At 38.4% G+C, this 17,335-nt stretch overlaps 1 protein-coding gene across 2 annotated transcripts in view; it reads right to left on the reverse strand.

Moving 5' to 3' along the window:
• The window catches only part of LOC311303303 (lysozyme g-like), a 52,543-nt gene extending 41,971 nt beyond the window's left edge, over positions 1-10,572 (reverse strand). Inside the window, exons 1-5 of one of the 2 annotated variants that reach the window (XM_084429729.1) lie at positions 5,203-10,572; positions 4,965-5,048; positions 4,659-4,855; positions 4,325-4,463; positions 1,710-2,375 (exon numbers count right to left, since the gene is read on the reverse strand). In XM_084429729.1, coding sequence (XP_084285855.1) covers positions 2,242-2,375; positions 4,325-4,463; positions 4,659-4,855; positions 4,965-5,048; positions 5,203-5,206 — 558 coding nt within the window. In that variant the 5' untranslated portion in view covers positions 5,207-10,572 and the 3' untranslated portion in view covers positions 1,710-2,241. Of the gene's footprint in view, positions 1-1,709; positions 2,376-4,324; positions 4,464-4,658; positions 4,856-4,964; positions 5,049-5,202 lie in introns of those variants that run through there. The other variant, XM_084429727.1, reaches the window with a different exon arrangement.
• Between the last annotated feature and the right edge of the window lie 6,763 nt (positions 10,573-17,335).

Genomic DNA, 17,335 nt, shown 5'->3' on the forward strand with positions numbered 1-17,335 from the left:
TGACAATGGTAATTTTGTGGCTCTCCAATTTTGTTTATTTTGTTTATTTTTTATTTTTTTTACATGAAGATATAGAGCTGGTAAGTCCCGCCCCCTTCGCTAACCCCGCTGGACCTCTAGGTTGAAAAATCGTCAATGCAAGTGAATGGGAGAAAATAATTATTTTCTGGTCCCGTTTGAATTGTGCCATGAATGTGAACATATGTTGTCTGTGAATTTTTTATATAATCTTTCATGTGAAGAATGCTACAATTTAGCGGGTAGAAGTTTGATACGGTTAGACTTTGTGTGAGAGCACTTTGTGGACTACAACTCTTCGCTGCTTTCGACGCGTTTGAAACGTCACCACCATTCGCACACGGACACTAGCTCACGGATCCCGCTAAACATGACTGTTGCTGCGTTCCAGTCCAAAACTGTCATGCCCTTCACTCGCAAACTTCCCTCCGTCTCGTTCACTCGGATGTACGTCATTGCGAGTGCCCACTACTGGCGGAAACTGCAATGGGCTGAACTGGAACGTCCTAAGCCCTTGATCACTTGGAATCAGCTGTGGAGTTGATTTATTATTTTAAAAAAAATTTGTTTAATGCAGCATCCAAATGTTTATGTGTGTTTGGGTTGTTTTAAACAAAAAATATATATAATTAATATATCATAGAGTTGTCTGTTGTGGTGGTGATTAGATGAGATATGTGGTGACGTCACAATCGTACTGCATTGTGGGACATATAGGTGCCTGAAGTGTACATTTGAAGCAGACTCGCTCCCTCGGTCAAAATCGAGGGAACGAGGGTCTGTCCATATAAACTTCCCTCGTCCACTTCACGAAGTGGAACGCACTTCAAAATGGCGGCAGGGATTCCCCCAAGGGGAAGTGCTTAGGGAAGTTCGCAAGTGCGTGTCTAAAAGTGGACTGGAACGCAGCATGTGTCTTTGGTGCACTTCACCGCCTTCTTTCAGGGAGAGGACAAAATCGTTGAGGTTGGCGAAAACCACGGGTAAGTCAACTTTATGGGGTGACGTCACATAGGCGACATGTAGTCTTTCTCGTTATGTCTTTTCCACAACTGCTAGCCGAAGAATCATACCACATACTGTCAAACTCATAACATGAAAGATTATATAAAAAATTCACAGACAACATATGTTCACATTCATGGCACAATTCAAAAGGGACCAGAAAATAATTATTTTCTCCCATTCACTTGCATTGACGATTTTTCAACCTAGAGGTCCAGCGGGGTTAGCGGAAGGGGCGGGACTTACCAGCTCTATTGATACATAATAAACACGACTTGGAAACAAGCAATCAACAACCAAGAACTAGCGTGAAAAAGTTTAACAAAAAAAGGGTAGGCTACTTACAGGATACATTAACGGAATTTATAGGTTGTTGCATAGTCTATAAAAAAACAAAAATGCAAATATGTCAAGATGTGCAAAACTTTAGGCGTTATATGACAGAATATTTACAGAGCACTATTCAATTCTCTTAAGTTATCTTGTTTTACAGCAGACAATACAACAGAGAAATCAAAATGCGATAAACCACTTAAGAAGATAACACGCAGTTAATATGTTTAGTGAGGTAATTCACTAAAAAAAAGGTCGCATAACATTATTCACTGGACTAGCGGAAAGTGATGGAGATGTTTGCTCCCCAAACTTCCCAAACAACCGCTTTGTCCAGTGTATATGAGCTCAAAACCGACAGAAAGCCTCAATAAAACCAAATGAACGCATTATTGCTTTAACGCAGACAGTAACTCAGATGTAACAGTTACTTACGAAGCGAAGAAATCCTAGAGGTATCTGGCCATCCTTAAAACGAGCGAAACATCAGATTTTCACTAATGACATTCTCCAGTGTTTTGTGTGTGAGAGCAGGATTAGCTCAACATCGCCCTCTGTCGTGGAAAACAACAAGCTGTTCCAGTAACGTTACGTGTTTGCACTGCTCCACTTGCAGGAGCAACGAAGAATATGAGGTGTGGGGTTTAGAAAGTGATGATAAACAATAAACACGATTTAAGTAAATAAATGACTTTTATTTCATCAGATACTATCATCACAGGAAATGTACTTGTTTTGAAAACGGCCCAAACTCTTAAAAGCTAGGCTATCCTATCAACATTCATTCCAAAACAGAAGGTTTAATATTAAAAATGAGGACTTGTCATCTGAGTTGTTATGCTCTTTTCAGAAATGTAAGGTTTTACGGGTTCATAACTGCGTTCTTCAGTAACCCTTGCTTTTGAACCAATGGGCTCGGGCCACAACATCATTGGCGTGATCACCGCCTGAGGTGCGCTCGTCTATGCGCTCGTATGAAAGGACATTATTCACACCTGCGTTGTATGCTGATAATCCCCCTGGAACAGACATTAAACTGCAACTGAGACATGAAAGTTGAGCGATGAACTCCCTGATAGCACAGGTAGGCCTACATCATGGAGACGTCTATTTGATGTTTGCATTGTGCATTACAGTTGGCACTCAACCAGAATAATACTTTCCGTTCCCGCGGCGGTAAATTTGCGGATGTGTATTTGCTGCCTTTTACCGCTAAGAGGCGCTACAATCACAGACTTTGAAAAGTGTCCGTTTATTCTCTCTATTGCGTTATCGCAATTGAGAGCTGGTATAGCCTACTGCTAGCAGATAAATTCAAGTGAAATATTGTAGTTAAACAAATTCATAATCACAATACTGAAATTACAGAACAAATTTAGAACTGAAACAAATGTAGGCTTATATTATTGCATCAAATTTAAGCAAGGTATAGGCTAAACGTTAAAGGAACATGCTGACTTTTTGGGACTTAAGCTTATTCACCGTATCCCCCAGAGTTAGATAAATCCATACATACCCTTTTCATCTTCCTTTGCATCTGTCTGACGCACCCACCGCTAGCCTAGCTTAGCACAAAGACTGGAGGTAAACTGCTCCAGCTAGCATACTGCTCCCAATAAGTGACAAAATAACGCCAACATTTTCCTATTTACATGTTGTGATTTGTATAGTCACAGCGTGTACAAATAACAAGGTCACATGAGACACAGCCATCTTCTAACCGTATACATACTGGGAACTATATTCTCAGTAGGCGAAGCACTGCTACTTCTGCGGAGTGATTTACTCCAACTCTAAGCGAACTCTCTGCTCCTCACCACGGGGCTTCTCAGGTGCTGCGAGCAAATCACTCCGCCCAAGTAGCAGTGCTTCGCCTTCTGAGAAAATAGTTCCCAGTATGTATACGGTTAGAAGATGGCTGTCTCATGTGACCTCTTTGTTTGTACACGCTGTGACTACACACATCACAACACATAAATAGGAAAATGTTGGCGTTATTTTGTCACTTATTAGCAGCAGTATGCTAGCTGGAGCTGTTTACCTCCAGTCTTTGTGCTAAGCTAGGCTAGCGGTGGGTGCGTCAGACAGAGTTACGGCACGCAAGGAGATGAAAAGGGTATGGACTTATCTAACTCTGGGGGATACGGTGAATAAGTTAAAGTCCCAAAAAGTCTGCGTGTCATTATTATAAAAATGCAAATGCAGTCATTCTGTTGGATAATATTTGTTCCTTAGTGTAAAATGGAAATGCATGGTAATTTAATTTTATAAATATAAGCAAAAAAAACAAAAAACATATAGTGTAACAGAGTTTTAGAACTAGACAAATCTCTCTGCATTAATAATATAAAATGCATTAATAATATAAAAATGACAGTAGCACATGTTTGTTCGGGATTTGAACCTGATTTTTTATTTTTTTTTGTTATTGTGCTGTTCCCCCGGGGAATAGGCTTCACTTGCCCACCGACATCTAGGCTACAATATGAAATATAGCCTATATTGTTGTCGTCTCTATTTTTCTGTTCTAATTTCCATAGTTGTAGTATTTCATCCTTACTGTTAATTGGCATTAACCGAACTTTTCAATTCAAAATGTGTCAATTGTTCCTGTTTTGCACAATATCCCTTTGCGCTACCTGGCGATCATTTCGCAAATGACTTTGAAATGCGACCGTGGCGGTAATAGGCATTCTGGTTGACTACTGTACATCTCCAAATAATTTTTAGAGTGTTTGCTCATCTGCAATATGTCTCTTAGACATTTCCAATCAGATGTTAAGTAGACATTTAGAACATGACTTTATGATGTTTATGATTTAGAGTGTAAAACTGACGTTTATCAGATGTTCTCTAAATTAAGTGCTCTTTAGCAGACATCTTAGAGATGTACCTGCGCTATCTGCATTTATTAGACTTTTTGTAATGCTATTTATCTTTATTTATCTCTTGAGTAAATATAGCCTACCTTTAAAGCATTGCTCTGGAGTCCACTTTGGAAACTTTGCTTGAATTTCTTTAATGGAGCCAATGAGAATCTCAGTACCTTGTGTGATATGTTGCACACTGTCCCATGCACCTGCTGGAGTGTGGTAGTTTTTGTTAACCTGAAAGAAACACCATCAATGAAGAGAACAATTAGAAATGTTCAGAAATGGTTTAACATTCTCTTATTATTATTTGCAACGTTTACTTGCTGATGTCAAAATATTTTGCATGGGAAATCAGCTTTAGTTTATGTTTAGTATGTTATATGTTTTCTTATGAGTTTGAAATAGTCTAGATATATTCCTCTAACCAACCTGCATGAGACCAAAGCCATTGCCATGGTCGCCCCACCCATCCTTCAGAGCGGCTCCGGCTCTGGACTCTCTGGATATGATCCCCGCGATCACAGCCGGGTCCATCTGCTTTGCTCTGCCAACTTTAGTGATTATACTTTTGTAATTATCCATGCGGGCCAGATCAACCTCAGCCAGCTTTTTAGAGGCGTCAACCCCTATAACAAGTTTAAATCAATGTTAATATAAGCTGTAATGCAGTGTTGTATATTTGGCAATCATACAAAAGTCAGATGTGAGTTCAAAGCAGTGATGCATTCTTCTCACCCTTTACGGTTAATTTATCCTGTTTTGCTGTCACTTCTGATGCACCGGTGGTGTCTATCTTCATGACGTCTCCATAAATGCATGCTAGAAACAACATGGAAATATGTCCTGAAGCTCTTTCAATCATCAAGTAATTATACTGTATGCACATTTATGCAATGCTACACGCTAACAAGAAGTTCCTAATAATTCAGGCAATATCAGATAAAAACAAGCAACCTGATATTTTATAACTTACCCATGACTTAGAACTGCTGTGTGAGATCAAATCACTGAGTTTGATGAGTCCTGTCACTAAATCAGACGCAGGGCGTGATTATATACGATCACAGAGGGTGTGGTCTCTTTTTTACTCAGATCTCTTCCACTGAGGTGTGGAGAATTGTAAGGTTACAACATTTGCAACTGTGTCTGCAAAATTTTTAATCCTCTTTTTATTTATTATTAGCAGTGGCGTATCTTTGTTTGCTGGGACGGGAAGTGGGTGGGGTGGGACGGGAAGGGACGGGAACTGGGTGGGAGCATTTGTCTGGGCCCTGCCACAGCACCACAACAACAAGATTCTTTTTAACTCTTTTATTCAAAGGCTCTTAACATATAACAATTTACTTAGAAAGTAAAGCTTTAGGGAGGAAACACAGATTTCAGAAGGGGGCAATGGCAAAATAATAAACAAAAGTTGGGTCTACCAGGTAGTTAAATTCTTAAGCCTCACAAAGAATATAACAAATAAATAACAGAAATGTACACTCATTCCCTACCTAACCACAAACCAGGAGAAAAAGGGGATTACAAAATAAAGTGGCACCCACCTCCCTACAGTTCCCAAGTAACAAAAAAACAAAGTAAAAACAAACAATCAGGAGCATAACAGCTTAAATGGAAAACCAAATCACAAGGTGGCTTTATAATATTAGTGTCACAAATCAGCACAGAACAGACAGGTAAGTTGCAAGGATGTTTATTGACACAAAGCACAGTCACGGCAGGTGAGTTGCTGGACTCAACTCAATTCCTTAGCAATTGTATCTACCTTTTCATTTCCTATAATACCCATATGTGCTGGGACCCACATAAATATAACGTCATCACCTTTATTCTTTATTTTTAAATAGATAGCCATAATATCATAAAACATCTCCTGATGATTCTTGACCATACCGGTCTTAAGACTCTGCAGTACAGAAACAGAGTCGCTGCAAATTAAAGTTTTGTTTAACTTAGTGCTTTCTATCCATTCTAATGCCATCAAAATGGCAAACATCTCAACAGCATATACACTTAAGTGATCTGAAGTTCTCCTCCTGCCCATCTCAATCGTCTGGCTGGGAACTACGATTGCAGCATCTGTAACTCCGGTTATTGGGTCTTTAGATCCATCTGTAAAAACTTGCTTAAAATTACTATATTTTTGGTTCACATGTCTTTAAAATTCACTCACCACATCAACTTGATTATTTACTATTTTGGTCTGTAATACCTCTAAATCCACTATTGGAGTTTCAATCTTCAAACCACAGTTTTACAAAACTCCTTTGTACTCCATGATTGAGAGTTCTGCTTGCTTTTATGCTGCTTCCCTCCTGGGCCGGGTTTCCTGATAATGATGTATCTTAGCTCTTAAGAGCGCTCTCTACGTGCAAGGTTACGAACGCTCGCAGCGTTCCACGAGCGTTTCCCAAAAATGCACTTAACGAGAACGCGTTTTACGTGCTACTTAAGAGTCGCTGTCCATTTGCGAAGTGCTGAAATATAACCTTATATGGAATCGTATTCTGAACGTTTAGCCTTAATTATTAGGTTTAACCTAATAATCGTCATCTGTGGACTAGCCTTAGACTCTAACAAGTCTAAAGTCTACATTCAGGCGGAGATAGCCTACTGACAAAATGTATGAACAAAAAATATTAAATTAGTGTAGGCCTAATTTTAGAGCGAAACAAAGATGTTATTTTTGTAAGATGACACCATACAAATAAGGAAAAACAAAACATCTGGGTGGACATTGCAAACTAACTGCAACCCGGGGTGTTCAAAGATCAGGGAAGGTGGTCTGCAAGAAATGCCCAATACATGGCTGGTTTTCGTGCACGTCAGCAAGTCATTGACAGGTTTTTTTTTTATTCATCCATATTTTGCCCAGTCTTTGAAGCATATTTCCCACATTACATCGTTCTTTTATGATTTTTTTTTGTTCATTCATTTAATTTAGATGTGTATTTTTTCTTCCCTTTTTTATTATTTAATTTATACATTCATTTAAACAAAAAACAAGTACAATAAAGTGTACAATAAAAAAAGTACAATCAAAACCTTATATTTGTACTCACTTTGCAGTGTAATCTGTTAAATCTAGACAAAAGTGATGCCGGTTGTCCTGCATGTGACCGCATAAATCTGTCTTCTTATGATGCACTTGGGGATTTACGATTACTCCAGAGCACTCGTAGTTCTACAAAGATTTCCAAGTGCTACTTAAGTTACGATGCTTTTGGGAAACAGACCATAATATTAAGATCAGTCGTACGATCGTTTTTTACGAACTTAGGCTTCTTCTTCTTCTTCTTCTTTCTTTTAATGGCGGTTGGCAAACAACTTTTCAGTGTGCATTACCGCCACCTTCTGATATGGAGTGTGGATCACAATAGCCTTCTCTCACTATCCTTTAAATAAATAAATAAATAAATAAATACATACTTATATAAAACCAATAAATAGCTTCATAAATATCTAATAACATTATTAATATTCATACATTATCATTATTATTACATACAACTTTCTAAAACAACTAAACTCATATCCTTCTACTAAGCCCTGTTTTATTCAAAAACACAAATATCGCTCTATACCCTACATGCCCTGAATTCATTTGTAGTATTTCCCTCATTTCAAATCTAATTTTTTCTTTCCTAAACCAGTCTTTCAGCCTCATCCTTTCCTCCTTATACCTATGACAATTCATAATTACATGCTCTACTGTTTCGTTAATATTACAGACCTCACACATCCCAGTCGCATGTTTCCCTATTATTTTAAGCGTACTATTTAATCCAGTATGCCCAAATCTCATTCTCGAAATAATGTCCTCTTCCTTTTTGTTCCTATTATTTTCTCTCATACCTCCTACCCTCTTCTGGATACTGTAGTACATTCTCGCTTTTGTTTCCATATTCCACTCCTCTTGCCACTTCTTTCTCATTTCTGCTTTAATTATGCTTTTAACTTCTGCCTTACTATACCTTATTACCATATCTATCTCTGTTTTTTTGGTAGCATTTTTGGCATATTTATCAGCCAATTCATTTCCTTCTACTCCTATATGGGCTGGAATCCAGATGAATTTTACTACTACTCCTACTCTATTAATTCTATAAACAGCTTGGGCTATTTCCAACAAAATATCCTGTCTTGCTTCTGATTGCATGTTCTTAATACTGGTTAACGCACTGCATGAATCTGACCCTATTAACACTTCCCTTGACCTACTATTTTCAACCCACTCAAGGGCTAAGAGAATGGCCAGCATTTCTCCTGTGAACACTGACAATTTATCATTAACTCTCTTATTTAACATAACATTCATTTCTGGTATAATGAACGCAGCTCCTACTCTATTATCTTCTGTTTTTGATGCATCTGTATATATCTTAGTAAACATAGAATAATTCTCCTCTATGTATCTATTAACCTGACACCTGTTAATACTATTCTCTTTTTTCAACTCTAAAAGGTGCAAATCTACCTCTAACTCCCCTAATAACCAAGGTGGAACATTAGATAATGGCACAGTTGGACTTAACGTCATATCTCCTATCCCTATCTCATTGACTGCATCGATTATTATCCAACCAAAGCTCTTAATCTGTCGTCTTTCCCTTTCTTGACAAGGTTGTAACACCTTCTGAGTCGGGTGTCTTTCCTTATGCCCTTTTAAATTTGCCCAGTACGTTAATGCTATCTGATTTCTTCTATTCTCCAATGGCATCTCATTCATCTCTACTTGTAAAGCCGCTACTGGGGTTGTTTTAAAAGCACCACAACATAGTCTCAGCGCCTGACTTTGAATAACATCCAACTTTTTTAATAATGTTCTTGAAGCAGACTGGTAAACTGTACATCCATAATCAATAACTGCCCTAATTAACCCAATATATACTACTTTCAACGAGGTCCTACTTGCTCCCCACTCTCTACCTCTCAGACATCTTACTACATTCAATATTCTTTTACATTTCTCAACAATATTCTCAATATGTATTTTCCAGTTAAGTTTTTTGTCAAACCACATCCCGAGATATTTAAAACATTCCACTTTCTCTAGATTTTTACCATAAAGTTTAAGTTGAATTTGTTCTTGATTTTTCCTTTGAGAAAAACAGACTACTTTGGTCTTTGCCACTGAAAACCTAAAACCCCATTCCATTCCCCAACTCTCTACCTTCCCAATAGCCTCTTGCATCTTCCTCACTATATATTCTATATTCCTTCCCTTTTTCCACATAACACCGTCATCTGCAAATAAAGCAACACTTATAGATCTATCAACTCTACTAAACACTTCATTCATCATAATTGAAAACAAAACTGGACTAACTATACTCCCTTGAGGAGTTCCATTTTCCACTAAATACTTTGTACTCAATTCGTTCCCTACTCTTATTGCGATCCACCTATCAGTTAAAAAGTTTTTAATCCAACTATACATTCTCCCTCTTATTCCCATTTGATAAATCGTAATCATTAGTCCTTGTTTCCACAACATATCGTATGCTTTCTCAACATCAAAAAATACAGATACTATACTTTCTTTATTAATTTGAGCTTTTCTAATTTCACTCTCTAAACATATAGCCGGATCTATTGTGCTTCGTCCCTTTCTAAACCCGCTCTGGTAATCCTTTATCAATTCCTTTGTCTCCAAATAATACTTTAATCTTTCATTTATCATTTTTTCCATAATTTTCCCTACATGTGAAGTTAACGCAATCGGTCTATAACTATCTGCCAAAGTCGGATCCTTACCTGGCTTACATATGGGAACAATAATTGATTCTTTCCACTGTTTTGGCAAACATCCCACTTCCCATACCTTATTATATAACTTTAATAATGTTTCTTTACTCTCATCATTTAAATTTTTTATCATACAATAACTTATTTGATCATTCCCTGGCGTTGTTTTTCCCGATTTTCTTAAGACATTATTCAACTCACCCATTGTAAACATCACATTTATGGAACTTTCATTGTCTCCATCAACCTGTATTACTTCGACACTATCTCTTTTTGTTTTCTCCCTCTGTATCTTTTCCTCATTACTCAAATTACCATCGCTATGTATTTTCACAAATGTCCTTGCCAGCAACTCTGCTTTACCTTTGCTCTCTACTATTATTTTCTCTCCTTCTTTCATTATAGGATATCCATACTCTCTTTTATTTCCTGCCATTCTCTTAATCATACCCCACACTCTATCTAATGGTGTACTTCTTCCTAGAGATTCACAATACTTCCCCCAAAAGTTTTTCTTAACTCTCCTTATTGTCTTCCTTACTACAGCCTGCTTCCTTTTATATTCAATTAAATTCTGAAAGTTATGTGTACTTTTCAGGACTTTAAATGCTTTATTTCTCTCTTTAATTACCTTTGTGCATTCTTGCGTCCACCAAGGAACTATTTTCTTTCTGCTACTGCCTCCTCTTTTTGGTATCGACTCTTTTGCTGCACCTAAAATAATACCACTTATTTCTTCATTCAGATCTTCAACTCCCTGGTTTATACAAACCTCCTTTAATTTCCCTTTGGACAATATTCTAAACTTGTTCCAATCTGCTTCCTCAAATTTCCACCTACTTACTCTCTCTTTCTTTTGCATGTCCCTTTCTATTCCAATTTCTGTATATACAGGATAATGATCACTCCCTATAGTACTTTCCTTATTTACTTCCCAACTACTTATCCCTACCAAAGACTGGGACATCAACGTAAGATCTATTGCAGTTTCTGTACCCTTACTTAAATTTATCCTTGTACCAGACCCATCATTTAGACATACTAATTCCTTTTCTTCCATTATTTCTTCTAAAATTTCTCCATTTATATCTTCTTTTTCACCCCACACCTTACTATGTGCATTAAAATCCCCGCACCAAATAATTTTACCTCTCCACTCCTCCAGAATTGATTCTAGTTGTACTCTCTCTAGCTTTTCGAACTTAGGCTTACGAATTACGATGCTTTTGGGAAACGCAGCCCTGGTTGGTAAGCAGGTGCAGCTGGGGACACAATCAGCTACTTGCCAGAGGGAAAGAGTGGGAGGAGCCAAAGGAGAGCAGGAGACACAAAACAAAAACAACAGAAAGAAAGAAACATACCACAGTACCATGCAGCTCTCACAAAAGATATACGTCTTTGGACGTAACAGACACTAGTATCTTTTGTAATTTTAGTAACTTTTCTTATTTTACTAGTCACAACTGCTTTTTTACTCGTCTTATGTTATGACTAGTCAGAACGGCCACTGGAGAGTTCAATAACAAATCTTACTAGTAACATTTGGAATAAATACTATATCTAATAAATAGGTACTAGTATCTCTTGAATAAGTACTAGTAGCTAATTAATAAGTACTAGTATCTAATTAATAGGTACTAGTATCTAATGAATAAGTAGTATCTATTGAATAAGTACTAATGAATAAGTACTAGTATCTATTTAATAGGTACTAGTATCTAATGACTTAGTACTAGTATTTATTGAATAAATAGTAATAGGAACTAGTATCTAAAAAATAAGTACTAGTAGCTAATAAATAACTGCTAGTATCTAATAAATACGTACTAATCACAATTGGAATACATACTATAGTCAGAACTGAATAGTTGATATCTGAATGACAGATCCCCGTAGAAGTCAATGGCAAAAAATTTAAATTTGTTACTAGTAACAAAAGAATAGTTACTAGTCACTATCGAAATAAGGCAAGGCAAGGCAAGTTTATTTATATAGCATATTTCATACACAATGGCAATTCAAAGTGCTTTACATAGAAGAAATTAAAATAATAAAAAGAAATAAGAATAATTAAAACAGTTTAGAAAAATACAAATAAAATACAGTACAGTACAAACAGTCGGACGAGCATTGGCACAGTGCTCATTCATTAAATGCATAGCTAAACAGATGTGTTTTGAGTCTGGATTTGAAAGTGACTACAGTAGGAGCACATCTGATCTCCTCTGGAAGCTGGTTCCAGCATAATAGCTAAAAGCGGACTCGCCATGTTTAGAGTGAACCCTTGGTATTTCTAGCTGATATGATCCTAGTGATCTGAGTGATCTGTTGGGTTTATATTCAGTGAGCATATCTGCAATGTATTGAGGTCCTAGGCCTTTGAATGATTTATATACCAGTAATAATACTTTAAAATCAATCCTAAATTTAACTGGGAGCCAGTGTAACGACCTGAGGACTGGTGTGATATGTTCATATTTTCTGGTTCTGCTCAGAATCCTGGCGGCAGCGTTCTGTATGAGCTGCAACTGTCTTATGGTCTTTTTGGGAAGGCCAGTGAGGAGTCCATTACAATAATCCACCCTGCTGGTGATGAAAGCATGAACAAGTTTCTCTAAGTCTTGTCTGGAAACAAAGGATCTAATTCTTGCAATATTTTTCAGATGATAGTATGCTGATTTAGTTATAGCTTTGACATGAGTCCTGAAACTAAGGTCTGACTCTAGTGTCACACCAAGATTCCTGACTTGATTTTTAGTTGTTTGACCCCTAGAGTGAAGGTAGGCGTTCACCTTGAGAACTTCATCTTTGTTTCCAAACGCAATGACTTCAGTTTTGTCTTTGTTTAACATAAGAAAGTTTTGACACATCCAACTGTTGACTTCATCGATGCATTGGCACAGGGAGTCAATGGGGCTGTAATCGTTAGGCGATAGGGCTAAGTAAATCTGTGTGTCGTCTGCATAGCTGTGGTAAGAAATTTGGTTCTTTCTCATTATTTGGCTCATTGGGAGCATATACAGGTTGAACAGGAGTGGCGCAAGAATTGAGCCTTGAGGGACTCCGCATGTCATGGATGTCCACTCAGACTTATGATCTCCTATACTCACATAATAACCTCTCCCATCTAAGTATGACCTGAACCATTTTAGGACTATCCCAGAAAGCCCCACCCAGTTTTCCAGCCTGTCCAGAAGTATGTTGTGATCGACAGTGTCAAATGCAGCACTGAGGTCGAGTAGCACCAGCACTGATAATTTGCCTGAATCAGTATCTAAGCGAATATCGTTTATTATCTTTATGAGCGCTGTCTCTGTGCTGTGGTGCGGTCGGAAACCAGATTGAAAATTGTCAAAGTATCCATTCGAGCTTATGAATTTGTTCAGCTGATTGAAGACAACTTTTTCAATGATCTTGCCTATGAAATGAAGATTTGAGATCGGCCTATAGTTGCTTAATATGGTCTTATCCAGATTTCTCTTTTTCAGGAGGGGCTTGACAACTGCAGTTTTCAGGGAGTTTGGAAAACTGCCAGAGAGAAGTGAGGCATTTACCACTTCTAGAAGATCTGCTTCTAAACTGTTTAACACACTTTTGAAAAATGATGTGGGAAGTGTGTCAAGAGGGCAGGTTGATGTTTTAAGGTGCTGTACGGTTTCTTCCAAAATTTTGCCATCAATTTCTTTGAAGTCAGACATAGTAACTACTTTCTCAGGTGGTTTGATCTGTCTGACCCCAGTGCAACTCAAGGATGTGCTGATCACCTTTCTGATATTATTGATTTTCTCAGAGAAGAAAGAAGCAAACTCACTGCACTTGCTGTCTGAGAGCATTTCACTGGGAATCTGGCTTGGGGGGTTTGTCAGTCTCTCTACAGTAGCAAAAAGAGAGTTTATAATATTTGAGAAGAAAGTCTGTCTAGCTTTGCCCAGTTCCATATTGAAAGCATGAAGGCTTTCTTTGTAGATGTTATAATAAATAAGTACTAGTATCTAATGAATAAGTACTATTATCTATTTAATAGGTACTAGTATCTAATTAATAAGTACTAGTATCTAATAATAAATACTAGTAACTAATGAATAAGTACTATTACCAATTTAATAGGCACTAGAAGTATCTAATAAATAAGAACTAGTATCTAATGAGTAAGTACTAGTATCTTTAAACTGGTACTAGTACCTAAAGAATAAGCACTAGTATCTAACGAATAGGCACTAGTACCTAAATAATAAGCACTAGTAGCTAATGAATAAGTACTAGTACTTAATGGAATACTATTATCTAAAAAATAAGTACTAGTAGCATGAAAATAGATACTAGTAGGTATTAAGGATTAAATGTTAATACAGCTTGCCATAATCGAACGAAATGAATGCTCTGCTAGATGCTCTGGAGATGTTTTATTTATTTGTATTGGTACATTCGTGCTGCGAGATGTTTCAAAAGTGGTGAGGACAATATCGACCTTAGCCAAAAGTGGTGGGCACATGTCCCACCCGCAAATTATGCTATATTAGTCTAAGCACACCCAAGTGCAGTGAATCATACTGTAAGTTGGCAGATTTATCATGTGGAGGCTTCAACACCTCAAAAAGTATGGAAGTAAAATAATGACAAATGTTTTTGAAACAAAAAGCGTGTTGAATTGCACTACATGAAAAAAGGATGCATTGCATTAACCCTTGTATTTTTAGGGCTTGCATTTTTATGGGCTGAAATTCAACATGGTTGTATATTTAAGCTGTGAATATTTCAATTCAAAACATTTCACACGTTTTCATTTTAAAAAATTCAATAATCCATATTCACCTTTTATATTTCACTTCCAAAATATTAATTCTGATTATAAAATACAACCTATAATATTCTACAGGCAATTTTCTGTCCATTTTATTTCGTTTTACAAATTCACCCTAAAAATACAATGCATTAAAATGCAAGCAGGGTTAATGCAATGTATATTTTTTTCAAGTAGTGCAATTAAACAAGCTTTTTTGTTTCAAAAACATTTGTCAATATTTTACTTCCATAAAAAAGGTTTAGCTACTTTTGATTAACCAACTTGATAACAAGTGAATCCCTAACTTTGCTAGTACAGACAGGAAAAGAAAGTGAAGAGAAATAAAAGGCTGTTGGAAAAAAAAAAAAATTCTGGAAATGTTGGCACTACCAGTGTAGTAGCATGCCACATTTCAACTTTCTTGATCAAATGCTTGAAAGATTTGTTTAGTTATGGGCCCCAATAGAAATGCCTGCTCGTGGCAGCCGTCTTCTAGCACTTTCCAAGAATACAAAGCCAGATTAAGTCATTTTATTGATTTTTTGCGTAACATTGTACAATAAGGTCTCATTTGTTAACATTAGCTCAGCAGTTCAGCTTTTCACCTCTGAGCCAAGCACTTGTGTTGTTCGAATGCAATCATCTGTTCGAGTGATTTACTATGAGTCAGGAAGAAGTTCTTCTGGTGTGAAGGCGCTATAGCGGTGGTCACGATCTTCGAGAGCGTTTCCTGCTGTTTCAATGACAATCTAAAAGAGCTTTCCTTGCATACTGCAGGCTGCACTAATTCCTGCAAGCTGTGCTGTGGCCGTTTCCCGTTTCCATGTGCGCTTCAGCACTTAAAGAGCTTATTTCCCTAAAAAGAGCAAACACGGGTGTGACACGGCATCTTTTTTAAAGATGTTATTCCACCTGTGCATTTCTGTATGCAGTCGTTCTTATGTCCTTATCTGACGGCCACAATCGCTGGGTGGTTCATGCTGTTTTTTTGCATTGGCATGCGGCAGAGGTTTTCCCCTCTGCTGTTGACCAGCCGCTGCATGTGTGTAAAAGCACAGCCGAAGAAGGTCTGCTTGACACTGTTGGGAGGTCAAGGATCTCAGCGAGAATTTATCCGACAGACAAAATCCCTGTGGACCTCCCGCTCCTCAGCATGGGTTGTCACGGCATGCTAAGCTTCCCACTGTGTGCTCATGCTGAATCTGAGCTTCGTGGCTGTTGTCTGGGGACACAGCGCGACACATAAATCGCCTTGCCCAGTCCCCTTGCCTTCTTCCCGGATGTGCGTGAAGAACTCTGACAGCATGGAAGCATATTGGTAAAAAAAAAAGGAACGCCAAAATTGGCAAAATATGCCAAAATTGGCTTCAAAAGTTTTTGCTCTCTTGCTACCCTCGATGGTGGGGCAGTCATGATGTCCACCTTGGTGGTTGAGAAGTGTCCCCTGGCTAAACCTTGTAGGGGTGCGAGTTCTCCACAAGGCACGCTTTCTCGATGCTCCCATTTCACAGGGTGACCTTTTCGGCGACGCTGTCGGGGAGTGTGTCCAAAGTTTTCTCGGCAGTCCAGAAGCAGGCTGAGGAAATCAAGAGCCCGCTTTGAAATGCTACGAAGCCATCGTAAGCTATCCCTCAGCCTGCTCTTTGCGTTTTTGTTTTCCGCCGCTGACAGTTTCCTCTTTCTCTGGGTCCCAAGAGGGCGCGGGTGGCGGTGCACAACGCTATGCCTTGCCACCCTCAACGCCCTCTTCTGTCGCCAGCGGGCAGCAGCGTGCACTTTGAGGACGCAGTCAAGCTTTCTCATGCACCCCATGCCAATTCGTGGAACCAAGTAAGTGTTGCAACGCACACTCAGATCCCACTTCGGACCGCTATGCTATCTGAGTCGGGTCCCAGCGTTCCACCTCGCTACCCCACAGGGTGATGTAACAGCAATCAGAATTGGAATAGTTACACAGGTGCTTCAGACGCAATCACGCTGAGACATTCCCCATAGGCATTCCATCAGAAAGCGAACTGAGCACTGGCCGCATGCTTTCATGTTGTTTTGCTCTATGTAGCATGCGGCTCATATTTTCATCGGCCGTGTGCTTTCACGTCATGTTATGTGTGGACGTGCAGTCGGTAAGAGCTCTCATTGGCTGCATGTTCTTGTGTCATGTTTTGTGGGGCCAAGTGGCTTTGTTTTGTTTGTTTGTGTGCCATGAGCTCCTCTGTCCATTGTCTTAACCATTCTTGTTTTCCTGATTTGGTTTGTTTGCCCCACCTGCTCTTCCTTGTTACCCTCCTCATTTCCTTCCCTATTTATTCTGCTTGTGTTCTCAGTCCTGTTGTGTTTCTTGTTGTGAATGGTTTCCCTGTTGGTGTTGCTGTGTTCTGTACTGTACTGTCATACTGTGCCTTGCTAGGCTGTCTGAGCTCCAGTCCTGCCACTGCTTGAACTGTTTATCCCCTTGGTGGTAGTTTTTGTGTGTGTTTTGTTTTATTTTTAAAGTCTGATAAAAAAACAATTAACCTGCATCCTTGAGTAGAGAAAAGTACAGAACCGCCTGACGCAGATGACTTCCATGATG

This window comes from Rutilus rutilus, assembly GCF_951802725.1.
Source record: "Rutilus rutilus genome assembly, chromosome: 14".
NCBI classification, from domain to species: domain Eukaryota; kingdom Metazoa; phylum Chordata; class Actinopteri; order Cypriniformes; family Leuciscidae; genus Rutilus; species Rutilus rutilus.